This window comes from Macaca mulatta, chromosome 4 (genome assembly GCF_049350105.2).
Source record: "Macaca mulatta isolate MMU2019108-1 chromosome 4, T2T-MMU8v2.0, whole genome shotgun sequence".
Classification (NCBI taxonomy): Eukaryota; Metazoa; Chordata; class Mammalia; order Primates; family Cercopithecidae; genus Macaca; species Macaca mulatta.
In genome coordinates, this window is record NC_133409.1 from 147,207,867 (window position 1) to 147,234,555 (window position 26,689).

The window sequence follows — 26,689 nt, forward strand, 5'->3', positions numbered from 1 at the left end:
TTGATATTTATCTTTTGGCTTTTATGCTGGCTTTGCTCATGTAGAAATCTATTTTTTTGTAACTAAGTGTACCCAACTTTTCTTGTAGAGCTTCTCAGTTCTGTCAGGCTTAAAAAGATCTTGCCTGTCCAAGACTGTTTTTTACATTCTTCCTTATTTTTTCCTGTAATTTGTTGTTTTTTTTTTTTGAGACGGAGTCTTGCTCTGTCATCCAGGCTGAAGTGCAGTGGCGCGATCTTGGCTCACTGCAAGCTCTGCCATTCTCCTGCCTTAACCTCCCGAGTAGCTGGGACTACAGGACTCCCGCCACCGCACCCTGCTAATTTTTTGTATTTTTAGTAGAGACGGGGTTTCACCGTGTTAGCCAGGATGGTATCGATTTCCTGACCTCGTGATCCACCCGCCTCGGCCTCCCAAAGTGCTGGGATTACAGGCATGAGCCACTGTGCCCGGCCTAAGTTTCCTTTTTTATAGCTAAATCTTTAATCTATCTGGCAATTATTTTGATGTAAGGTGTAAGAGTCAAGATCCAACCTTATTTTTTCTCCGGCAGCAAGCTGTCCATTTCTTGATGAGCTATCTTTTTCCCCCATCTGGAATGGCCTCTATGGTATCTGAAATTCCTGTGTATTTCTGGGCCTCTTTCTGGACTTGTACTCTGTTGTGGTGGGCATTACTTTACACTTGGAAGGCTAAGTGACTTGGGCCAGCTCATGCAGACCATGACTTGCTTGGCCCCCGCCCCGTGTGGTGACTGCTGGCCACAGGAGTCTCCTCAGAGCCTGTGCATGGTGACATAAACTTTGTCCCACAGAGGACACTGCCAGCCTTAAGCTTCAGAGAGCCCAGGTGAGGAGAGCCCCGAAGCCAGGCTGGAAGCCCCCACTCCGCTGCACCTGCAGAACACACCCCGTGCTGGGCACAGGCGAGGCCTGGGCACCACTCCAGGTCTGAGCCCAGCCAAGCCACCCCCAAATCTGAGAGTCACCACAGAGTTCCTACAGCAGCTCTGGGACCAAATCTAATGTCTGCTGTTGCAGAACGGCAGAGAGAGGCAGCCGCCTTCCCAGATGTTTTTTTTTTTTAAGTGGAGTGCAGTGGTATGATGGCTCACTGCAACCTTGACCTCCTGGGCTTGAGTGATCCTCCCGCCTCAGCTGCCCGTATACGTAGCTGGGACCATAGGCATGTACCACCATGCCCGGCTATTTCTTTTTTTTTTGTAGAGATGGGGTCTCACTATGTTGCCCAAGCTGGTCTTGAACCCCTGAGCTCAAGTAATCTTCCTGCCTTGACCTCCCAAAGTGCTGGGATTACAGGTGTGCACCACTGCGCCTGGCTCTGGCCCAGACTTTCTACCTGATTATGAGGATACCAAAGCAAAGAGCTGAGCTGAGCCTGCCTCAAAACTCCAAGAGGACGTGAATGTCCAAGAGTGATTGCGGCACCGCAGTAATGTTCTAAACTCCTGCTCAACCCCAGCATTGACTCAGAAACCTTTGTAAGCTTTCAGGGCACCTGAAGGCCGACAGCCAGGAAAGCCAGATCCGCCGGAGACAGGCCCTTTGCTAACCAGACCTCGGCCAGCAGAAGGGCGGGCTGTGTGCAGTTTTGAGGAACAAGGGATGAATGGAAACACACAAAAATAAAGGAAATGACAGAAAAGAAAGGCGAACCGTTGCCAAAGTGCATTCCAGGACGGGTCCTCCCAATTCCTGAAGCAGCCACATCTCCGCACCGGGGGACGAGCTTGTGTGGTGACCACCCAGGGCCACAAATCCTCAAAGGGCAAGAAACGCTTCTGGAAGTTACCAACCCTCTTTACCCAGGGAGAAGGGACCACTGGCTTTTAGAAACCTCTTCACGAGGAGGGTCATGCATGGGGAAAAGAGATTTTCTACTTTACCTGCTACCACGCTAACATTTACTGAGTGCTTACTAGATGGCAGGAACTTCTATAATTAGGAAGCGAATAAAGTACAACAGTTCAGTGTCCTAGGGATTGTAGTTAACAGGGATTGTCTCAGCTTGGATAAAAGCTTCACAACTCCAAGTGACATCTGAAACACACAACTAGTCTTCCAGCCTTGCCTGGTTTGGGTCCGGTCCCTGAGGAAGAGGGGACAGGGCTCCAAGCAGCCAAGCTGGGACAGAGCACGGGTCTTCGCCTGGGATCTGGGCTTATCCCTGTCCTGACTCGCTCAGACCTCACATTGCCGGCAGGCGTCCAACTGCTCCCTGCTTTGCAGAGGAGAGAGTGCTCCCACGGAGGCGGCAGAGCCGGGATGGCCCCTGGCGGCCTGGCTCCTCAGCCTGGGATCATGGCCCCGGCCGGCTTTTGAGAACTCAAGGGAAGGGGACAGCAAGAAGTGCTCCCCTGGGTCACTGAGCTCTGGGCATAACAAGAGTTCCCTGGGCGCCCTCTGCGGGGCTTTGTGGGAGGTGATGCACGGCCTGTCCTGGCTCACCGTGAAGACGCAGGCCAGCGACACTGAGTTCTGACCACGGTCCAGCCTGTGCTGGGGGCTTCACACCCATGACCTGCACAAATCCGCCCAATAAACCTTTCAGATAGGAGCTGCCCACATTACACAGAAAGAAACTGAGGCTTGGAGAGCAGACTGGACTTATCCAAAGCCATGGTACTAGAGCATGGCAAAGGGACTGCTCAGGCCCCGTCTGACCAACCCCAGTCGTCTTCCTCGTCTCTTCCTGCTGGGGCAGGCAGGGTGTGCTGAAGACAAAAGCACAGTGTGGGGGTGCGGGCAGACCCTGCCAGAGAGCAGGAGCAGGACACCGCCCTGGGCTGGGGCACAACCCCTGCTGAGCTGAGCCAACGCTGCCTCCCTCCCTCTGTAGAATCCCGTCTCAGCATCACGTATAAATGCTTCTCCCAGGACCCCCCTCCTGGCCACCTCTTCTCCACCTCTCAGGGAAGGGACATTGTTCCTTTCTTTTTAACTGTACAGAATCCAATTCTTAGAGGTGAGTGGGTTCGAAATGCCAGGGCCTCCAATAAGGGAGAAACAGGGTCAGGATGTGGGCCCAGGCCTCTGGATACACAGCCTGGGCACTGTGCCGAGGGCCAGACCGACTCTGGGAGAAGGCAGCCTGGCCTGTTGGGGTTCGGTAAGGGGCTGGGTTTGTAGAGTCACCCACGATTGTGGCTGGGTGCCCTTCCTCGGTAAGGCACATGTGAAGCATCTACCATGGTGGCTGTAATTAGTGTCACTTTCCATCAACCTAAGCCATTTGAATGCTTTCTCCTTCCTGCCAGTATCTGTCACTGGGCTCCACCTGAAGATGCAGGAGGTGGCTGAAATCGTGGAGGCCCAGGCGAAGGGAGCACAGCAAGGGTCAGCCCTGGGCGTCCTGGGAGAGCAGGAGGCAGAAGCGGCAGGGCCACTGCAGGACCCACACTGCTTTCTTCCTCGCATTCTCCGGCCCTCCGGGGCTCTAACATCTTCAGAGTCTTCCTGCCCATGTGATTTTAGAAGGAAAATATCCTTTTGCATCTTGAAAGGCATCTCACTTGTTAATATTTTGCTTAACTGTAGGTGAGGTCTTCATTCAACAAAGTGGCAAAGGCCTAGGAAGGGGACTGTTCGGGGGTGGTAACGTACTGGTATAGCCCCTTTCAGCCAAAGGGGAAACAGGGGCTGTCCTAAGTTACCACTGAGGGTTGCAGGGCAGCCCCTGGATGGGGAGGGGCCGGCCTGGCCTTGGACTGCCTCTGCCTCCACACTGGTTGCTGGCTGGGCTGCTTCCTGCGGCCCTGTCTACAGGATGGGGCAAATGGCAGGGCCGCAGGAAGGCTCCATGAGGCCGGGGTAGGTAGGAGTTTGCTTTGGCTTTAACGGATCTTCTGGAAACAGGACCCTGACAAATCCAAACCGCAGAGAAGTTCTGATTGGGAGCGTGTGGCCAGCTGGGGCGTGTGGCTCTGCCAGAGACCATCTGTTGCCTCAGCGGTATGAACTAAAAATAAAACCGTCAGCCCCTCAGGAAACTGAATGGACCCCTCCTCTAGGCCAAGGGGATCCCACAGAAACCTGAAAAACTGGTTCAGGCCATGATGGCAGGGGGCATTGGATCCGCCTCATTATACCCTCCTCCCTTTGGAATTCAGGCACAACAGTCCCGCATTATCATTAAAGCAGAGATCCTAAGACTGACCAAGCAGACGCTGCAGCAACAAGACACTGAGTGCCAACCTGACTCCAGTTCAGATCGCATGACAGACAGCAGCCCCAAAAGAAAGCATTTTACCCCCAAATATATTTCTGTAGCATATTCTGAAATGGCCCTGCAAAGCCCCTCTTGTGGGGAAATTTACATTCTATAGAGGATTCTCTTCTGTTTGATTTCATACATTTTAGGGAGACATAAGACATCGAGTGCTATATGTGAGTGCTATATGTGAGTGCACTGGTTCGGTCTGGAAAGGAGGGACAACTCAAAGCTGAAGTTTGGGGGTGGCAGCCTTACAGGTCACAGGTGGATTCATAGATTTTCTGATTGGCAATTGGTTGAAAGAATTTATCTAAAGGCCTGGAGTCAATAGAAAGGGGTGTCTGGCAAATCAACCTCATTAAGGTTGATGACAACAAGAAACTAGGGGAAGGGGCAGGCCCTGTAAAACCGACAGAGGGGAAACCCCGTAAAGTGGTTGGTTGCAGTTGTGTAGTAGTTAAGGACTATGGCAAGGAGTCTCAGGCCAAGGATGTCATCAAGGAGTCCTTCAAATGCAAGAAATGAAGAAATAAATCTTTGGCTCACACATACACACACACACACACACACACACACACACATAAAAAAAAAAGAAAAGAAAAGAAAAAAAGAGAAAGGGGTGTCTGAGTTAAGATAAAGGCTTGTGGGCTGGACGCGGTGACTCATGCCTGTAATCCCAGCACTTTGCGGGTGGATCACAAGGTCAGGAGATGGAGACCATCCTGGCTAACATGGTGAAAACCCGTCTCTACCAAAAATACAAAAAACTACTGTGGTGGCGGGTGCCTGTAGTCCCAGCTACTCAGGCGGCTGAGGCAGAGGGATGGCGTGATCCTGGGAAGCAGAGCTTGCAGTGAGCCGAGGTCATGCCACTGTACTCCAGCCTGGGCGACAGAGTGAGACTCCATCTCCAAAAAAAAAAAAAAAAAAAAAAAAGGCGGTGGTTCACGTCTGTAATCCCAGCACTTTGGGAGGCCGAGGCGGGCAGATCACAAGGTCAGGAAATCAAGACCACCCTGGCCAACACGGTGAAATCCCGTCTCTACTAAAAATACAAAAAATTAGCCGGGCGTGGTGGCGGGCGCCTATAGTCCCAGCTGCTAAGGAGGCTGAGGCAGAAGAATGGCGTGAACCCGGGAGGCAGAGCTTGCAGTGAGCTGAGATCGTGCCACTGCACTCCAGCCTGGGTGACAGAATGACTCTGTCTCAAAAAAAAAAAAAAAAAAAAAAGATAAAGCTTGTGGGGACCAAGGTTCCTATTATGTAGATGAGGTCTCCTAGGTGATTCGCCCTTAGAGGCAATAGATGGCAAATGTTTTCTATTCAAACCTTTGAGAGGTGCTAGACTCTCAGCTAGTCTCTTCAGGATCAGAAAAAGACCTGGAAAGGGAAGGGGCGTGACGGGCAAGGAGGCTTTCTAGGAAGATGGGGGTTAAGCTGGGAAAGAGTAGGTGGAAGACCCAGCAGAGAGGCACCAGGCTGCAAGAGCTGAAAACCACGACACTGACACCAATACCAGTCATAGTCTAAACACAGGTGACAACTATTGATGGCCCTGTAGGGCCAGGCGCAATGGTTCAACGCCTATAATCCCAACACTTTGGGAGGCCGAGGTGGGAGGACTGCTTGGACCCAGGAGTTTGAGACCAGCCTGAGCAACATAGTGAGACCCCCAGTCTCTTAAAAAAAAAAAAAAAAAAAAAAAAAAGCCAGGTAGGGTGGTGGGAATGTGGTTCCAGCTATTTGGGAGGCTTAGATGGGAGGATCACTTGAGCCTAGGGGGCAGGTCAGGGCTGCAGTGAGCTGTGATTGCGTCACTGCACTCCAGCCTGGGCAACAGAGAGACTCTATCTTTAAAAAAATAAACAAAATTAAATTAAAAAAAATTATTGTCAGCCCTCTGTGTTCCAGGCACTAGCTAAGTGCCTTGCACTAATCTCATTTAATCCTCCAAACAGCTGCACTGTAGACAGGGGTGAATGCCCCATTTGACAAAGCAGGAAACCAAGAGACCAAAGTTACTTGCCCAGAGTCACCAAGCAGACTATGGCTGGAGCTGGGAGCCTGATCCAGAGCCTGCGTGCTGAGGCCTGTGGGTGGGGCAGGGACAAGGGATAAGGGACAAGGGACAATGGTGGGGTTTGGGGGACTGCAGGAGGGGGGTCCAGCAGATAAAAAGCAATTTGGGAAAGCAGGCTTCATTCATAGCCACAATCAGAAAGCCTAGCGTGTGGGGGACGTCACTCTTCCTGCTCTTGGCTCTCCAGAGGGAGCCTGGGAAAAGGCAGAGGGCCCAGAGCTCACCTACCCCGAACCAGCGGGAAAGGCCTGGGACCACCCTATCACCTGCCCCGCTCTGTCCTGGAGAGCCCGTGGAAGGAAGGGTTGGGTCTTGTGATGAAATCCATGGGCCGCGGTGTGGAGAGGCAGTCCTGGGCCTACCAATGGCTGGACGTCAGCCCTCTCTTGTGTCGGACCTTCACCCAAACCAAGGCCACTAGATTCTGATGGCAGAGTGACTTGGGGCCAGAGCTGCACTAGCCTGGACTCTGGCTCCAGACTTTACACTCGGCCCACAGCCCCCTCCAGCCTCCTTTCCGTGTTCAGTCTGCCCGTCTTTCCTCTGACGGTCACTTTGCCATTTCTGCTGACTGCCCCATCAGTCATAGAAAAGTCAAGGCTGAACTCTACTCTCTTGGAAGAGAAGAAACGAGACAGAGCTATGGTCCTGGTCTGACAAGGTGCTTCTCCCTGCAGCCCTCCAGCCTCTCCCCTCCACCACCCATTCCCTTTCTCAGACTCAGAGATCAGGGCACTGTGGGAAGGGACCCTCCCAAAAGGGGAGAGTGGGTATGTGGCAGGGAGAACCTGGACACACGAGAAATTGCAAATTACGGCCACAAGGGCAGATTCTGCTAACCAAGAGTAGGGAGGGTAGGAGGAGCTGAGTGGGGACAAAGCCACACCCTTGCTGGGCTGATTTTTGGGGCCTGCCCATTCTGGGAGAGGAGCTGCCAAAGCTTAGTAACAAACCGGGGCAGACGTGGGAGGCATGGCCGGCCCTGCCTTTCTCCCTGCCTGCTCCTCCCCATCCCCAGGCACGGGCTGGTTCAACGTGACACTGTGACACTGACGATGGCTCTGCCTCTAAGAACGTGATGGATTTCTCCTGGGCCCTCGATCTCTTCCCTACACTATAAGATTGAGTTTCTTGAATAATACAAGTTTATTATTAGAAAAATTTGAAAATAGGCCAGGTGTGGTGGCTCACACCTGTAGTCCCAGCACTTTGGAAGGCCGAGGTGGGTGGATCACTTGAGGTCACGAGTTCGAGACCAGCCTGGCCAACATGGTGAAATCACATCTCTACTAAAAATACAAAATTTAGCTGGGTGTGCTGGCGCCCGCCTGTAAGCCCAGCTACTCAGGAGACTGAGGCAGAAGAAATCGCTTGAACTGGGGGCGGGGCAGAGGTTGCAGTGAGCTGAGATTGCGCCACTGCACTCCAGCCAGGGAGAACGGGCGAAATTCTGTCTCAAAAAAAAAAAAAAAAAAAAAAAAAAGGAAAATAAAGTACAAAGAAAAACGTAAAAGCCACCCATAAGTCCATCACATCGGGGGAAACATAAGGCCACTCTCCGGTGTATCTTCCTAAGTTAATTAATTTTCTTAAAAAAGCAAGACTGGGATCACTTCTACCATTTTGGTGTATTTTTCTGAGCTATATATTAGGAAGAAAACTTTAGCAAAATTGGGGTTATAGGCTGAATGCAGATAGTTTCTTTAATTTTTCTTTTTCTTCCCCACCACTTGCCACCTGTTTCTTTAACCTGCCTCTTTTCACATGCCCATCTACTGCATGCGAATATCCCCCGTGACAGTTCACTGTCTTTATGAACACCTGTGGTGACCGCCCCAACTCAAGCACGCCCGTCACTCACCCTGCCACTGGGCACTCAGGCTTCTCCGGCCTTTGCTAATGCTGCCGCCTGCCACTGCAGGTGGTTTACGCAGTCCCCAGAACATGTTACTCGGCACATTTGTCTGGGGTGCAGGTGACTAAACACAGACCAGGTTTCTGTTCTCAGCCAGGACCAACTTCTGAGGCTGGGGCTATAATGGCCATGGTGTGTGGGCCTGGAGGGGAGGGGAACACATGCTTCCTCCCAGTCCCAGGGCATCTGCTGTGGGGCTGGCCTGGGGGTGGCCGTGGGGGGGCAGGAAGAACCATCGGAAGAGGAGATAGAAAGCAAAGAGGAAGGGACAGGGCTGTCTGATACTCACCACTATGGCCCCAGATCTTAATAATGATGGGAAATAGAAGCCATGCTCCCTGAGGCCTGCGGGCAGTCACCCACCTGGGGCGAGGGCTTTCCCAGTACCAGTTATTATGTAAGGCAGCTGTGGTAGAAAGGGCTTCCTTCCGGTTCAGCTGCTCAAGGTTTGTTTGTTTATTTATTTATTTATTTATTTTGAGACGGAGTCTCGCTCTGTTGCCCAGGCTGGAGTGCAGTGGTGTGATCTCGGCTCACTGCAAGCTCCGCCTCCCGGGTTCACACCATTCTCCTGCCTCAGTCTCCCAAGTAGCTGGGACTACAGGTGCCTGCCACCACGCCTAGCTAATTTTTTGTATTTTTAGGAGAGATGGGGTTTCACCGTGTTAGCCGGGATGGTCTCGATCTCCTGACCTCGTGATCCACCCGCCTCGGCCTCCCAAAGTGCGGGGATTATAGGCGTGAACCACCCCGCCTGGCCTTAAGGTTCTTAAGAAGGCAGGGCCTGCTCAACAAGAGTGGAGCCACCTGCCAGGCAGGGTTTGGTGCCCAGCATCAGCCTGAGGGCAGGAATCAGGCTCGGTGGGTGGCTGCTTTGTTCATCTGCTCTGCCGGGACTTTGCAACAGAATTTCCCAAAGTAGCCCCTCACTGACACCTCCCCTCAACGAACAGCTGGAGGAAGGAGCAGGAACCGCTTGGCCTGGCCCACCCACAGCTCTCTGCTTTCCTACCCATACCCCAGCCAGCCCTTGGCCTCACCTCAACAGATACAACTCAACAGTGACGGCCACCAGGAAGAGGCCAGTGTTACCAGTTCCCAAAGCCTCTGCAGGTGACTTCTGAGACCCTCGCTACCTGTCGTGTCATGGGAAAGGCTCTCAAGGATGGATGTGACAGCACATGGGTTTGGGAAACTCTTCCCCGTTTCATGAAAGCACCGCCACCGACCCCTGTTCTCCCAAGCAGGTCCTTGGTGCCCCCATTCTCTCTGTGGGCAGACACGGCAGCCTTCCCACTCATCTCCTGCCTGCCATCCTGAAACACCCTCCTCTTGGAGGTCTTGGCTGAGGTCAAGGTGCCACAGTCACCCCCAAATCAGCCGTGTAGATCTGCTGGGACCAAGTGAGTCTGGAGTCAGAGGCTTGGTCCCGAGACCACCCAAAGCAGCTTTAACTCATGGCTCTGAGGACAAGACAGAGACAAAACCGACCTCTGCGGCCTGCAGAGAAAGACTGCTGCCCACCGCCTTTGTCAGAGAAAGCACCACCTTCCCACCTCTCGTCCTTACATGCGGTTTTGCTGTCTGACACGATGTCACCACACGTAACGCTGTGTCCTCTTCGGAGTTTATGCCTCATAAAGTAAGTAGGTCAAAGGAAGGCCCGCGTGACAGACGACGAACGGTGCCCAGAAACTGCCGCAAGTCACACAGTGCGGGGGCCTGGAGAACCCGGCTCTCCCGACTCCTGCTCCAGTTCCCTTTGCCACTAAGTAGACTCTTGAGTTCTCTCTTAAGCTTCCCCCATCCAGTTTACTTAACTACCCTGGAGATTCACAGAGAGCGGGCTGGGGAGGAGGCAGAGAGAAGCAATGGGCCAGGCAGTGGTGGTGGCTGCACAGGCCCAGAAGAACCTGGGGGGCCTGAGTCAGTGCACGGAGACGCCCTACATCTCATTCCTTGCCAACTCCTTTCTCAGCCTTTGGTTGAATGGCTCCCAACAGGCAGTGGGTGGAGGTCTGACCTGGGCCAGCCTGGGGGTGATGCACTCGCCTAGCCTGACGGGCCCCGGGGCCAGGCTCCAACCCTGTGAGGGCACAGGGGCTGCACCTTCCTGGGAAGGGAAGACTGGGAGGTGGGAGCACCACTCCAGGTCCAGGGACGTGGCTTCCAGTCCCAGCTCCAGGCCGCCTGAGGGGTGACACTGGGCACATTACTGTACTGAGAGCCCTGGTTCCTCAGACCCCAGAGTTCTCAGATGATGACTGTGAACTGTTAGGTCTATAGCTTTGACGGAGAGACAGGGGCCCCGCTGCCCTGGCCCCTGGGCTTCACTCTCTGCCCGTGTACAATGCGGTGTTTGGCTGAGTGAGTACCTAGACATTCGAGACGCCACGAAAGACGCCTCTGCTGCTGCTCACAATGAGGCCAGCAATCAGGTGTGATGGAAGAGGGTCTGCCAGCCAGTCCAATTCCACTTTAAAGAGCAGCTGGTTAAACCAGCAGGCATGAAACAGGCATTCAGAATGTTCCCAAAGTTCCTTCTACTGTAAAGGGGACTGGAGAAGGCCAGAGCGGTACCCGGGGCAGTCAGAGGAGGGCTCCTGAGTGGTTCCAGCTGCGGTCACCCTGAACGCATGTGCTGCAGTCAGGCTGTGAAAGGGAGGGGGAGCAAGAGGAGCACTCGCTGGGAACAGGCCCCAAATGAGCCTGCCCCTTGTCTCACTTGCTAAAAGGGCTGCCCTGGGCCAGGCTCCCGAGACCAAGGGAGGGCCTGGCAGAGACGGTGAGGCCCTGGTGCAGCATGAACTCCTGGGATACAGAGGAATTATATTCTTAAGTGACTACAGAATTTAGCTAGTCCAGGAGGCCGGATCCACACTTGTCTAAGAGGATTCCTTTCCTTTCCAAGCCTCAGCTCCACTGATCCTCCTATTTACGGCTCTGCTTCAATTGGGCAGGCAATTCCAAGATAGCAGTCAGCTCATAAGCTGCTGTGCAGGGAGATGGGATGCGGGTGGAGGTGGAGGCTGGGGAGAGCGCCTCTTGGCCACGACCATTCTGATAATGGTGCCCAGTGGCAGCTCGCTTAGGCTGGCAGTGTCCTCTTGGGCCTGGGGTGGAAGAAGGCAAAAGGAGGGATGTCATAGGAGGTGATGACAGCCCCACTGTTCACGTGAAGCCGATTTAGAGGGCTAGAGAGAGAGGAGCAAATCCAGGGGACAGGAACAGAAAGGGAGCCTCAGGGGCTTGTGGACCTGGTTGGAAAGTTTCACAGAAGCCAGTAAAGAAGAAGCTTTTGGCCCCAGCTTATGCCTTTGGCCTCTCTTCACCTGTCATCTCTCTCCAACATGTAGGAACAAGCTGGCACCACCTCAGAAACAGACAGGAAGACAGCGGGGGCCTATCTGCCACGTGGCAGGAGCCTGCAGAGAAAGAAATTGACGGGAGGAGCAAGCGGCCTCCTGTCCAGCCTGGCTGACTCAGTGTCCATTTCTAACCCTTCCTGAGCCTGCTGCCAGCCTCATTCCCATCTTCCATTTGTCCAATGCCCTGAGCCATGACTGCCTGCTACACGTGGGCTCTCAGCCACGCCCTGGATGTCTAAGGTGCGCCTCTCTCAAGGGGCTTTTGCCCGGTGTGGGGCACTCGCAGAGACTGTCCCCCCATGCCCAGGGCTCAGAGACCTTGGGACTTCCCACATGTGGCTTTTGAGAGCCCTGAGGTCAGGCCCAGCCGTCTCTCCCGCCTGGTCAGGGCCCTGCCCGTCACTGCCCCCCAGCAGCCTCCTCACTCACCACATACAGGTTGGCCCCTCTCAACAGGCCTTTCCTCTCTCTGTGACCTTTTGAAGTCCCACCATCTCTACGAAACCCCTGGGACAGACAGCAGAACCCAGAGGTTCAAGGTTGGACTTGGCTCTGCACTTGGGCAGCAGCAGCATCTCTGCCATCCAGGCCTCCTCCCTCTGCTGGCAGCGCTTGCCAGCCTCCGCTGCACTTGACACTGGCTGCTCTTTTATGTGCTTCGTTTTCCCAGCTGGACCATCAAGTTCCTTAAGACACCTACGTTATTTGCTTTTCTGATTTCACATCTATTCATGGTGGGAAACGGAGAGAAACTATTACACTCCGAAGAGGAACTGAAGCCCCCGGAGTCCTCCTGAGACAGCCACTGAAAGCATCTTGGCTCACTCCCTCGCACCTCCTATGCACAGGTGTTTTCTTTTTCAGAACTTCAGATCATATTGTGAATTTGTGTCAGTTTCTTCACTCAGCACTACAAGGTGGACATTTCCCCACATTAGCAACTCTTTAAAAACGTTTTTAAATGTCTACTTAGCGCTCCAGCATCAGGACCACCATCGTTTATTCAATCAACACTTCTGTGAAGGGCGTCAGGCTGAGTCTTCACTTATGAGACCTGCGCTAGCACGCCCGGAGCTACACATTTGCCAACCACCAACTACCTTCCTTCCGCGCCGATTAAATGCATTTCCTCCCTTCTCCTAAGAAAGCCCATTTCCTGTGGATAAGATTTGTGGTGAAAATGGAACCAGCTATGATGCAGGTGCAGTGTCGTGGGCTTGTGGGCTGGCAGGCTGGCAGATGTGTGAGCCACGTTTCCCTCTCTCCCTGCGTCTGGTGTCAGTTCTGCCATCCTAGGGAGCACCTGGCAGCCCCCACTGCCCTGGCCCTGCCCCTCTAAATCAAAGGCCCTTTCTGTCTGCAAGCAAGAGAGTGTGGATAAAGTTCAAGTTGCCTGCCTGTCCAGCTCAATCACCACCTCACAGGAGGAAGAATAAGAGGGCATGGCACCTGGTGGCCAGGGCAGAGGTCTTCAATTTTCTGAAGGGCTTAAACATGTCCTATGTGGTCCCAAAACGTAAACCCGGGACCAAGAGACAGAAGCCAAAGGAAACAGATTTTGACTCAATATAAAGAACGCTCTACAGCAGCCAGCACAACGCAAAGAATGAATGGTGACTTCTTTACAAGGTAGTGAATTCCTTGTCACTAAAAATCTATCATGGCAGAGACTACCTGGAAGGGATTTGGGCAGAGAGGACGATCAGACCACATGACGCTACAGTCCCTTCCAGCCTGAGAGGGAGCTGTGTGATGTGCACAAACGCCCTGTACTTCTACGACAACTCGCGGGGGGCCCTATCACAGGCGATCCCACAGCAACACCTCGACCGTCAAACAGCCTCAGTATCCAGATGCTCCTCAGACACGTCCAGCCTGGCTTCCTGGAAGCTACTTGTGCATCTTGTAGAACAGCCTCCAGGGCATTTCAGAACCAAGGGAAACATTGTAGCCTATTAGACACCTAATCACATGGGATCCATCACAGCTAATGTGATGTAAATTATCCACATGCAATGAGGGAATATTTCAATAACAGAAACGCTCCCCTTTCCAGGTTTCCTTCTTTTTTCCAGGCTGCTAAAACATAATTTGCCTGACAGCCCACCTGGTCATTCACACGTGGTTACTCAGGATGCTGTGCGCAGGAGGCCACTCTAGGTATCTGACGTTCCAGCTCAACCGAGGCGTGCTTGACGTTCCTTCTTGTACAGACTCCACCTGCCAGCACTGAGAGCCCCTGGAAGGACTGAGCTGCAGGCCGCCCTCAGTGAGGGTCCTTCCAGCATAGAAACAGACGCATCTTACAGACGCCCTGCCCTGTGCATGAAGCTTTGGCCCAAGGCCACACTTCCTCAAAGGCCTGCTCAGCTGCTCTCTGCTCCAGTCCTACGGAGTCTCGGGCTATTCAAGGGGTAGGAACCCTGTCCTTTCCAAAATCAGCAGAAGGAGGGGTGGCAAGCAACAGCTCAGCCTCTAGCATCTTGAAGTACAGGGAGGAAACACCCTAAGACCACCCCCACTCGCCCATCTGACAGCCAGCCTGAGGAAGGGGTGAGCTGAGAGAGGGAAGGCCCCTCAACGCTCCGAGCCAGGGGCCAACCTGGGTCCCCACGCATGGCTTGAGCCCCCGCTCCGTCCTGAGTTTGTCATCCTTCCCCGAGGAACATGGTGAGTCTGGAGTCAGGTCACAAGAACCATAAATATTTTAAAAGAACCATAAATATACTCAGTTTAACTTTTAAAAGAACCATAAATATACTCAGTTTAACTTTTAACAAGAAAAAAAATGCTATTTTAAAACTTAAGATTTCTAAAAGCTGAAAATTAACTGTCCCAAAGCTGGCTTGGGAAGGGTGCTCTGTTGCACATCACAGTATCTTTTGCCCTGGAGCTGGAGATGGCTCTGGGTGAGGTGGGCCCCTCCTGGAAGCCTCAGGCCAGCTCCTGGGCAGGCCACTATTCAGGAGGCCCCAAACACAACCTGAGAACAAAGCGCAGGTGGTGCGAGCTGCGTGCTGACTCTGCCCCCAGCCCTCAACTGAGGCAGCAGAGCGAGGCAGGCAGAGGAGACAGATCCCCTCAGAGCGAGTGGGTCTAACTCAACCAAGATGACTAAGACTAGAAGGTGATGTAAAGCACATAGGTGGCCACACCCCCATCCCTGTTTCCATAGAGAAGAAAGAGGCTGTGCAGCAGAGTGGCTGGAGCCGGATCTCCAGATCCAGAGCACTGGACGCACAGTTCCACCCTGCCAATGACTGACAGTGTGACCCTGAGCAAGTGACCTAGCCATGCTACCTCATTTCCTTCATCTGGGCAATGGAGATTAATACAAGTCCACATCCCAGGGCTGCTGGGAAGACTCAATGAGCTAATTCATGCAAACCACTAAGAACGGCGCCAAGCACATAGTAAGCACTAGTAAGAAGTGTCAGTGACCAGCACTGAGAAGTGTCAGCGATCATGATCATTAACTTCGGCTCAAATGCCTGCTCCTGGGGGCAGGCCCGGCCCACGCAGAGGCCTCAGGAAGGGCTTTCAAGAGAGGGACAGTGACGGGTACCCTGCTCAGAGCTACTTTTCTGAAATGACAGAGGGTGCACCAGATCCTAAGCCAGGGTCCTAACTGGGTCCCTATTCTGTAGGGATCCAGATGAAACACCCTGGTTTCTCTTTTCTTTTTATTTTTGGCCCTTTGTGTTTTGTGAGAGAGCTTCTCAAAGCAACCAGTCCTCCAAGCCATCAACTCAGCCTTTCCTCTGGGCCATCTCTGAGGCCACGGGTACATAAGGCTGTGTAACTCTGGACTCTACCCCAGGCTCTGGGCCTTGGCTGGGCAGGGAAGGGGTCTTTCTGCTGGAGGCAAGGCCCCTTGCTTCAGTGACAACTCACTTGAGATGAAGTTTTGAGAAATAAATAAACTCCTCGTACCCAGCCTTGATGGGTACACAGCCAGGGAGGGGACACAGGGCTGAATCAGGGACCCCCTTCTTGGGATGCAGATCTGCAAAGAGAGCTCCTTCCGGGGCCGTTTCTGGGGCAGAGGGAGAGGGAGAGTTTGGGAAGAAGGCACATATCATCGGCTGACTTCCTGGTGTCTGAGTGACCTCAGTGAGCTGTCCCCGGGGTTTGGGTCTACGTACTGTTGCAGACTCCTGTGGGGCCAGAGGGGAGGCCAGGGAAGCCTGTTTCCACCGAGCAGCACCCTGCCATTGAGGAGGCCTGCAACCACTTACCAGGAAGCGGACATCGTCAAAGCCATTCAGAAGCAACTTGCTCTCATACTGCTGCAGCCCAATCGACTCCAGCCACTCCCCGACACTCTGCTCCAGCGTCCGCGAACCTGACGAGAGAGGAATCGGCAGACGCTTGAAAAGGGAAAAACCATTAAGGCGGTAGCAGCGGCACTCAGAGGAAGACAGATGGCATTGCCACATCATAGTCATTACCATGAAACAGCCAAACTATATACAAGAGACCAGAGAGCAGCGGACACGCAGCTCCTCTTCTGTGTACAGCCAAGGACAGGACGACCTGGTGCTGTCCACACACTGCCCAGCCTCGGGCAGCTGCTGCCCACTCACACCCCCAGGTCTGAGCTGCTCCAGGGCCACGGCTGCACATGCACCATCTCTGCCCACAGGTCGGGGGTGGGGGAAGCCAACCCCCAACAGTCTCCAGGTCAACTCCTCATCAGCGTACGCGCTGAGACAGTTCAGAAAGTCTGTCCCCACAGGCACTAGAGGGGGCTGAGGGAGCTCCTAAGTGCCCACAAGCCCCGCCGCTCCTCTCATCCATGCAACTTCTGGAGCCCCTGCGGGGCTGTGGCGAGGGGCAAGTTCTGCGACCTTGCAGCACAAACCAGTCAGGAGAGAGCACACATCTTCATGCAGCTGAGGGACACAGGCACACAGCGAGGGCTCCGGGAGGGAAGCAGCAGCGGCGGCTGTTCACCGGAACCCAGCACATGCAACACAAGCAGCACAGAACACGGCAGGGGGAGAAAAGAGACTTTTACTTGTTTTCCCCCAGCAGTCCCGGAATAAGCAAACCATGGCCACCGGCCCTTTGTGCTCAGAGGCTCAAGGCAGCAAGGGGCTGAGTGGGGCACATGGGCCGGGGCTCGGGGGTCGGGCTCAGGTGTGGCTCTGTTGGGACGGCAGCATCGCATTCCGCCGGGCTGCGCGGCCAGTGGGCCAGGAGCCTGGTCCACAGCTAGACTCTGGCAGCTGGCGAGCAGGGCGTCTCCTGGGCCAGCACGCCGTCTGAAGTGCTGCTTTCTTGGGCTGGGCTGGCTTTCAGGGGCTGGGCATTCATTTTCCTCTTCTGATAGCAGCTGTTCCAGTGACTCACCTGCCTGCTCAGGTAGAAAGCAGGCAGGCAAATTCAGTTCTTGGGTAAAGAAGACAAAACCCAACCAGATAAAAGAGAGAAAAAGGAAGTGGTCCTCTGTCAGCTGAGCTGTGGTGGCTTAAGTCTATTCACGTCCTGCGCTGTTCTGTCTTTGGCGGAGTGATAAAGACGGCCACAGTCGTCCCAGGGTCTCCGGACCTTGGCGCTCTCCTCTAAGGATGAACAGGGAAGGGAGGACATCTATTTGCTCCTTGGTCAGGATGGGGATCGTGGTGGTGCAGGGAAGACAAAAGTTCAGCCCCTTCTGGCAGACCTTGGATGTTCTGAGCTGGATGCCTGAACCCCAACCTACTTCTCTGATTCTTGTGGGCAAGAACAGACGAAAGAAGGAAAAAAGAGAAAAGGAGGAAAAAGAGGTACAAGGAAGGAAAAAGAAGGACCAACTATAAAAACATCACCTCCAGTGAACTCCTGACACGGTGAAAGTCATTCTGCCGTTCCCAGTACTTTCTGCCCCTTGGGGCAGGACAATGCCAACTTCCTTGGTTATCTACAAGACCCTGGTGACCAACTGTGCCAGCCTCCACTCCCTCTCCTCTGTCTCCTGCAGAACAGATGGTGGTCAGGGACCCGGCGGCCTTCTGGATGCACGCTGCCGCAGCGCTCCAAGATGCTGAGTCTCGGGGATACTTGAGCTCCCCTGCCCTTGAATGGGGAAGTCTGCTCCAGGAGCCTACATGGCGGGTTCTTGTATGCCCATGAAGTCAAGTGTCCCCGGGTGCTGATTCATTCTTGCTTGTAATCCCCCAGCCGGGCAGCTGTGGTCCTGCCTGCTGCCGGTGGATGTGTGCGCTGACAGAGCCGCAGCAGAATGCTTTGTCTAAAGGCTCCTGGGCTCCACGCTGCCTGCTGCTGGCTCCACAGTCCTTGCTCACTCTCGTAATGTCTGGCCCTCCCCTTCCTCCCCTCCTCACCCTCCCCCTTCCAAGCTCAGGAAAATACATCAGGGATCGGACATCACATCGGAGCAGAAGCGCCTGCTGCTGTGGCTGCTGAGGGAGAAGGAGACAGCAGCACTAGCATCAGAGCGAAATGACAGATTTCCCAATAGCCGATGTTGGCTGCACAAATGCATATGAAGGGCGGAGATGTGAAACTTTACCTCCAGCTCCAGGGGCTGGAAACAGCCTGTCAGGAAGAATAGAGAGGGACTGCTCCTAGAGCTTTGTTCGACAGTTTCCAGGACAGCCAGGAGAGGACAGAAGAATGACCAGACCCAAAGGGCATAGCCCACAGGTAAGTGACCCCCCCACTTGCCACAGTAGGAATGACTGTGCTTCTTATAAAAACAGGCAATAAGGCCGTTATACTTGATGTTCCTCAGGTGAGTATACCAAACCAATTGGGGACAGATTTCTCTTGGGGTCTGTTAGAGCCCAGGGGAAGTGCTCCATTCCCACAGCAGGCCACTCACACTCTGGGGGAGAAGAGCAATGGCCAAGGGCAAGGGGGAAACCAGGGCCAAATCCCAAGTACAGACGCAGACAGGCAAAAAGATAAAACAGGTACAGGGACACAAGTCCAGGGGTCACCCTCTAAATATGCTGGGAGATACTGGTATCCCAACAGGCTATAGATGAGCCCTGGCAAAGAGAGGGTTCTCATCAGGCCCCGGAAGGATCCTGCTTGACCAGCTACTCAACACCTAACACAGCTGGCTTTATCAGAAGACAGCCAAGCAAGTTCCCTTCTGCTTGACGGAGAAGGCCTTTGTTGACAGAGCCAGAGTGGCGTTGGCCAGTGGGGAGGCATACCCTCCTGGACTCCTGAGAATGGGAGTTGGCACAGGGATGAGTTAGCTGCAAACGCTTCTGTTGGGGATTCAGATAACTAGCTCCAGTGGTGGCAGCCCAGGGGCCTGTGGCCGTAAAACAGGACTGAGACTCCAATGCTGCGGTCGTGCCCTTCGGCTGGGGGTGCGGGCGCCTCTGCAAAACCAGTGGCGCTAAGCAATCCTACACTTTGTGCAGGGCTGCCTGCTGGAGGGCCTGCTCCTCCTCTACCCAGGCTAACCCCAGAGCCCAGATCTTTTCTCCCTGATCCTGACGCCCAACCCAAGGACAATCCGAACCCTGATACCGACCAGTCAAAATAAACAGTGATTCCGTTTTGGTCCGAGCCGAAGGCGGTACTCCCTGAGATCCTGGGGAAAGCCCCCTCCAGACCCATCAGACAGGATTCCCGGGCAGGCCTGGGCCCATCCTCTCCACGCTTCAGCACCTGGCAGTGGTGCAGACACAGCAGCCTGGGGCTCTGCAGCCCGAGCGGATGAACCCTCTGTTTAGGTGGTCCCCCACAGGTGCCTGTTCTTGACTTTTCCAAGCTGGACTACAGAGGATGGTTCAAGAAAACGAGGACTAAAACAAGACTGTGTGCTGGGATCCAAAAACCCAAGGGTAGAGACAGACTGCCTCTCTACACTCATATGGGTTCATGGGGGACAAAAACTGGTAGGCGGGCTAGGCGCAGTGGCTCACGCCTGTAATCCCAGCACTTTGGGAGGCTGAGGTGGGCGGATCACAAGGTCAGGAGATCAAGACCATCCTAACTAACATGGTGAGACCCCGTCTCTACTAAAAATACAAAAAATTAGCCGGGCGTGGCGTGGTGGAGGGCGCCTGTAGTCCTAGCTATTCAGGAGGCTGAGGCAGCAGAATGGTGTGAAGCCGGGAGGCGGAGCTTGCAGTGAGTGGAGATCACACCACTGCACTCCAGCCTGAGCAACAGAGTGAGACTCCGTCTCAAAAAACAACAAAACAAAACAAAACAAGAAAACTGGCTGGTGGGATCAGACAGAAGACCAGATATCAAGGGAAGAGCTCAGCATTAACCCTTCCAAGGGGAGGGCTCTTCCCAAGGTGCTGCCACATCTCCCGACTTATCAAATCCAAGAAGCAATGGCTGTTTCTGACTCAGTTCTCAAGCGCATGCAAGCGATTTTGGCTCCTGCTCCTTGGACACAGAAAGTAGAAAGCATCCTCAATGGAACTAACTGTTATCCCTCCCATCCCTGTTGTCAAAGCACAGCTTTGAAATGGTAATAGTGTTTGTCTCAGTCCTGAACATCCATTTCCTGCAAACACTGGACCCTTGGAAAAGCCTACAAACTACAACAGAGTGTGAGATGGCTTGACTGAGTTGTAAGCAACAGATCCTGAAAACAGATCCACAGATTTAGCCAGGAAAGCCACCTCTGCAGACTCCAGTGTAATCCAAGACTGACAAAAACAGACCAAGCTCAGCTCAGCCCTCTCTGCTAGCACCCAGGGAAACATTGCTGCTGGAGGGATGGTGGCTCTGGGAACCAGGACTGAAAACTGTGGAGGGAGGCCAGCCAGCGAGCAGAAGCCTCTGTTCTCTAGGTTTCTCGATATGAGTAAGTAATGATTTCATGGACAAAAGGAACACAGGGCTGGGCGTGGTGGCTCACGCCTGTAATCCCAGCACTTTGGGAGGCCTAGGCGGGCAGATCACGAGGTCAGGAGTTCGAGACCAGCCTGACCAACATGGTGAAACCCCGTCTCTACTAAAAATACAAAAATTAGCCAGGTGTGGTGTTACATGCCTGTAATCCCAGCTACTTAGGAGGTTGAAGCAGGAGAATCGCTTGAACCCGGGAGGCGGAAGTTGCAGTGAGCCAAGATTGTCATTGCACTCCAGCCTGGGTGACAGAGTGAGCGAGACTCCGTCTCAAAAAAAAAAAAAAAGAAAAAAAAAGGAACATCTTTTAACTGAAGTATTTGTATCTACTACTCATTCACAGCAAACCTGTGAGGTTGACACTATTATCCAAAGGTTGCAGATATGGGGTGAGGGGTGCAGAGACATTAAGTGACTTGCCAAGACACGTATGTCTCTAGAGCCAAGATTTGAACCCAGGACTGTGAGGCTCCAGAGCCCAGGCCATCCCCACCAGGCCCCACGGTCTATGATGCTCCTTTCTCCCTGATGTGCACACTCAAGCCCACCCATCAGACTTCCTGCCCAGGGCCACAGAAGCCCATGAAGGAACCAGAGGTGTCACTTGAGACTGACAGGTCAATCCTGGATGGAGCCTCCCGAGTGAGCAAGAATTTCCACCCCTTCAGTGCAGAGAGGCATTTCCATGAAGGTGAAGACAGGCCAGGCTCCCGGCTGGGCTGCTTTCAGCCTGGATGCCCGGGTGCCCGAACCATCCTCGAATGCTTGGGGGAAGAGGTGTGAGACCTGCTCTGAGAGGCACGTTCGAGAGCATCTCACCTGAGAAAGCAACACAGTACAATCCTATTATCAGATAAAACAGCTCAGATGGCCTCCCCGTTCCATGCTTCAAACAAAGAAAACAGAAGCTGACCTCACTACTAGGGCTTAGAAAAGAATGACCAAAGTAGCAGTGATACAGTGTAAGAATGGTAAGTGACGAAGTAAACTGAGTCAGGCACAAGGAGCTGTGGGAAGAGGAAACAGCACAGTCACCCTCCCAGGCAATTCACATGCATGCTACGAGTCTGAGACCCCGGTCTAACCCAGTGCTCTGCCACCATCACGGATGAGACCCTTGAGAGCCATCTCGGAAGCTGCAGAGACCAACGCTGAGGTGCACTCCGATTTAGGCGCATCTAAGAAAGTCCATAAAATAATGAATAAGTGACGATTGTTGATCTAAACATTTTTCCTAACAGGCAGCTTAAAATTCATTTTGTACCCTTTCCCCTCCCATAGGTAAAAGGAGTCACGGCTCTAAAAATAACAGCAAGATGGGGCTGTCTAGGTATTGGGGACTGTGAATTACAGGAGCATGACGTGGTCTGAAGCTGACCTCTCCCACCCGCTGAACATCTGTCTTCTGTGTGAGAGGCAGGCCTGAGCCAGAAAGGAGCCAGACTGCCGGGTCTGTGGGGAAATGGCCACTTGGTACGGTACCTGAGATCTTCTGCCGCTCCTGAGAAAAGTCAATCCCTTCTCCAATAGAACTCATGATTTTCTCAATCTGAAATGGAAGAAAGAGCAAAGAGGAGAGGTAGTCAGGCTTGGGGTGAACGTTGCCAGCTCACCACAGTGCCAGTGGGGGCTGACCTCCAGGTCTCTTTCAGATGCTTCCCAGCACCAGCACCAGCCTGCAAGGTATCAGCACTCTCTGCTGCTCAGGTCTAAGACAGGCCTTCTCCAGCCCCAGCCCACAAGGTCTGAAGTACTGCTCTGAAGGGAGTGTGACGGTGACAGTCTGGGCTTATTAGCTGCTAGAAACACCGAAGAGCCTCTCCTCCAAGGCATCTCTATTTCATTCCCCAGCAGTTCTCCCAGACCAGCAGAGACTGGGGAGAGGCCGCAATCACAGGCCAGGCCTGACCATTTCATAGCTCACGCTAACATTTCAATTCCATGAGAGTGGAGACTTTCCATGCTACCCTGAGTGCCCAGGGTAGTGCCTGGCAAGTCATCAGCATTCACCAGATAACTGACACTGTATGACCACAAGCTCTGGGGAGTGAGGATGATTTCCAGAGCGCCCGCACACAGAAACCGCTGAGAAGGAAAGACGAGGCAGGCACTGATGCCCAAACAGAAGACCTTTTGCTTCTTGGAGGCCAGCAGTCCTGGATGGAGCGCTGCGTTCAGGGGATGTGATGGGGCACAGACACCTGTCCCTCTTCTGGACCACATCAGAGAAAGCTAGTCTCAAAGCATCCAGTGGCTCTAGTACTGCCCCCAGTATGGACCACCTGTCCCAGCCATCTGGCCTTGGTCACTCTGGACCAGATCCAGCCCCCTTCCCCAGGAAACCTGGCCAGGGGCAGAACTAGGCAGTGGGGTGCAGCCACCTTCTCTTCTTCCCCTCCTCCTCCTTTTTGGGTTGCAGTGATAATGAGCTCATTCACTGCTCTTTTTCCAAAGAAATGAGAAAGAGGACCTTTTGTACCAGGGCTTGGATGCTCTTTCCTCTAAGTGCAAGTAAGGAGCCTGGGTCAGACAATCGGAAAAACAATTCTCTAGCCAGCCGGCTGGCAGACAAAGCCGTGCATCTGACACCCAGCAGAAGAGCAGAGAGCAAGCACCACCTGTCCTCGGGCAGCTGGGGGTTCGGGAAGGTATCTTCCTCCAGCCACAGAAGTGACTGCTGGCTCAGGCTGTCACCTGACCGTTGTTAACCAGACTGCAAGCTCCTTCCCCGAGCACAGCAAGGCAGAGGGAAACAAATCTGACCCCAGGAGCAAACTGAGGCTGCGTCTCTAAGCACTGGAACCAGCAGCCCAGAAGCACGGGAGGGACAGTGGCAGAGCAGGTTGGCTCTGCCCCTTGAAGAAAACGCCTCCCTCCACCCCCATCACTTTCTTTGGCCCTGTTTCAAGTGCTGCCTCCTTCAGCAGGGGCAGCATGATACAAGGGAAACTCCCCAGACCTCCCAAAGCGTCCATTTATTGTTATTTTTATTATTCATTTTTTTTAATAGAGAAGAGGTCGCCGGGCGCGGTGGCTCAAGCCTGTAATCCCAGCACTTTGGGAGGCCGAGACGGGCGGATCACGAGGTCAGGAGATCGAGACCATCCTGGCTAACACGGTGAAACCCCGTCTCTACTAAAAAAATACAAAAAACTAGCCGGGCGAGGTGGCGGGCGCTTGTAGTCCCAGCTACTCGGGAGGCTGAGGCAGGAGAATGGCGTAAACCCGGGAGGCGGAGCTTGCAGTGAGCTGAGGTCCGGCCACTGCACTCCAGCCTGGGTGACAGAGCGAGACTCCGTCTCAAAAAAAAAAAAAAAAAAAAGAGAAGAGGTCTTGTTATGTTGCCCAAGCTGCTCTTGAACTCCTCGACTCAAGTGATCCTCCCACTTTAGCCTCCTGAATAGCTAAGATGACAGGTAGGTGCCACCATGCCTTATTATTTTTAATTTTTTAATTTTAATTTTGTTTTTTGAGGCAGGGTCTTGCTCTATTGCCCAGGCTGGAGTGCAGTCATGTGATCACGGCTCACTGCAACCTTGACCTCCTGGGCTCAATTGATCCACCCACCTCAGCCTCCCTAATAGCTAGGACTACAGGCATGCAACACCATACCTGCTAATCTTTTGTTATTTTTTTGCAAAGGCGGGGTTTCGTCATGTTGTCCAGGCTGGTCTCAAATTCTTGGACTCAAGTGCTGCGCACCCTGGCCTCCCAAAGTGCTAGGATTATAGGCATGAGCCACTGTACCTGGCTATTTTTTCTTTTTTGTAGAGATAGGGTCTCACTATGTTGCCCGGGCAGGTTTCAAAATCCTGGGCTCAAGTGATCTTCCTGCTTTGGCCTCCCAAAGTGCTGGGACTACAGGCGTGAGCCACCGTACCTGGCAAGCTTCCATTTAAAATAGATAAAAATGAGGATGATACTGCCTTTGTCCAGGGTTGTATGGATTAAAGGCATCATGTACATAAAGCACTTGGCTGAAGGTCTAGCTCACAGTAAATGCTCAATAAAAGGTTAGTTTGTTTCCACTTCTCCTCTGTTGTCCTGTGAGTGCTCCAGCCCAGTAAAACCTATTTTTAAAGTTGTAAAAATATTTTTACTTACACTTATTTTTTGATACATTCACATGATTCAAAATTCAAAAGATACAAAATGTTATTCAGAGAAAAGTCTCCCTTACCCATCTCCCAGTTGCCTCTCCTGCATTCTTCTATTCTACTCACATACAGAGCTTACCACCACTGTAGACACCAATGAGGGTTGGCATCAACCATATTTTATTTGCCTTGTCACCCGCTGGGCCTGGCACATGGTAAATGGACAATCTATTGAATGAATCTGTGAATGAACCAAAGTGTAGTTTCCGTTTCTTTAGAGTCTGCACTGGAAAAGCTGTTCTCCACGGCCATGCAGCGTGCCGGGGGAGGAAAGGGCTGAAATGGTGGGGTGACTTCAAGGTATCCTTTGAAATAAAGTCATATTATATATTTCATTAGCATCATAATCACTTAACATCCGAAGCCCCAGCTGACCTGTCCAATCAGCATCCCTTGGTGGTACAATTTGTGAAATTTTGCCAAAGGGCCTTTTGGCATCAGAGTGAACAGAGTTGAGCACCCCCGCTGCTTCTCCGCTCCGCTCTTTCCTGCTTGCCCCAGGAGTCACCCACTAGTCAACTGACATAGGCCAGCAGAAGCCCAGGTTTTTAAAATTTTCTTTTTTTTTGAGACATAGTCTCACTCTGTCACCCAGGCTGGAGTGCAGCGGCGCAATCATGGCTCACTGAAACCTTGAACTCCTGGGTTCAGGGGATCCTTCCCACCTCAGCCTCCCAAAGCGCTGGGGTTACAGGTGCCTGGCCCAGAAGCCCGGGTATCCAGAGAGGTGTTCCAGGCTGCAGACAGGCTGGGAAATGCTAATGGACGCTCTCAGAACGATTTTGCCCAGGCTAGGAAGTTGTTTTATTGTTTCATGAACTGCCGTGGCTAAGTCAAGCTGAGCTGGTTCTAGTTCCAGAAGAACTCAGGGTCCTCGGCACTGGACTCACAGCCTGTAACCCTGGACTCCTTCCTCAGCAACTGGAACCTGTCTTGGTCGAAGCTCAGGGCCAGGAGGGACAAGGCAGCAAAGAGATCCTGTTTGGGCAGAGATTGGCAGGTCCCTGCCCTGGCACCAAAGCAGAATGTCTGGAGCTGTGGTCTGCCCAAGCCCTCAGCCTGAGCTGTGGAGATAGGGAGGAGCTGGAGCTCATCTTTTCTCCTTGCTTCAAACTCACCCTCACGGCCCAGAACCAGCAGAGAGGAAATATGATCATTTTAGTCTAGACAAAGAAGAGCATTCAGACACAGCAGATATCATTCTGATCTACACACTTCATGCAGTTTAACCTCCTAGGCTTGAGTTAAAAAACAATCTGAATAGGCAGCTTTCCCAGAAATGTTCTGCATTTCAGGGGAAGAGACAGGTTAGATGTAATGGAAGGGAACCATTTAGTGTTCTCCTCTTTTTCTGTGGTTTTGGATGAGTGACATTTTTGGAGAGAGATGAGAAATGGCCATGCTTCCTTACTACTGCACTTCACGTGAACTGACTGAAAACTTACACTTGTGTTTGTTAATATAAGGTCTTGAAAGTTATCACCATAATGGACTCTTGTCTTCACAAAATGCTTGGAAATACTCCATTTTCAGAAAGTTTTCAGGATGACTCTGTTTAGACTATTTTTCCCTGCCAGGGCTGTGAAAAATGGATTCCCCATATGGCTGAAAACAAGAACAAAAACAAACACTGGAGATACTGCTGCTCAGGCCATCTGACATCTGCTTGTTTAGACCACAGGATTCTGGTTGCCCACGGGCTGGTGATGGGAGGTGGAGATATGCATGGAGAGGCCTCCATCCCCCATCACCAGGCGGCAGAGCCATGCAGATGACACCCAGCTTTTTAATAAATACTGGGATTTGAAGGAGGGGGAAGAAAGAGTTTTGATGGGTCTTCTGTATGCCAGGAAGTGTGCTGGGCACAGGCAGACCTCAAGCTTTGGTGCAACTTGGCTCCAAGGCCCGTGGGAAACCTCCCTTTAAGGAGGCAGTACAAGTCACGGCTGTGTGCAGGGCTACCACACGGGGCCAAATATCAGGACAGCAGGAATCAGTCTGGTCAACATGTCTAGAAGTTGGGGCCCCACATAGAGGAGGATGGGAAAGGAGCCACTTTCCTTTTACTTTTCTTTGGTGTAAATGGGAGCATGAGAGAAGT

The 26,689-nt window shown here is 52.8% G+C and overlaps 1 protein-coding gene and 1 long non-coding RNA gene across 10 annotated transcripts in view; one reads left to right on the forward strand and one right to left on the reverse strand.

The window, feature by feature from the left end:
• Window positions 1-26,689, reverse strand: part of ANKS1A (ankyrin repeat and sterile alpha motif domain containing 1A) — a 196,190-nt gene that overhangs the window by 15,844 nt on the left and 153,657 nt on the right. For 5 of the 9 annotated variants that reach the window (XM_078000108.1, XM_078000113.1, XM_015136173.3 and 2 more), the window contains 3 exons: window positions 21,914-21,980; window positions 21,517-21,609; window positions 15,835-15,941 (listed from right to left, as the gene is read on the reverse strand). In XM_078000108.1, coding sequence (XP_077856234.1) covers window positions 15,835-15,941; window positions 21,517-21,609; window positions 21,914-21,980 — 267 coding nt within the window. The remainder of the gene's footprint in view (window positions 1-15,834; window positions 15,942-21,516; window positions 21,610-21,913; window positions 21,981-26,689) is intronic. The other 4 variants (XM_078000111.1, XM_001111692.5, XM_078000110.1 and 1 more) reach the window with 1 other exon arrangement.
• LOC144340417 (uncharacterized) lies at window positions 16,444-24,784 on the forward strand. Its single transcript, XR_013416524.1, has 3 exons — window positions 16,444-18,247; window positions 21,713-23,448; window positions 23,762-24,784. It is a non-coding gene; the product is annotated as an uncharacterized LOC144340417 (long non-coding RNA).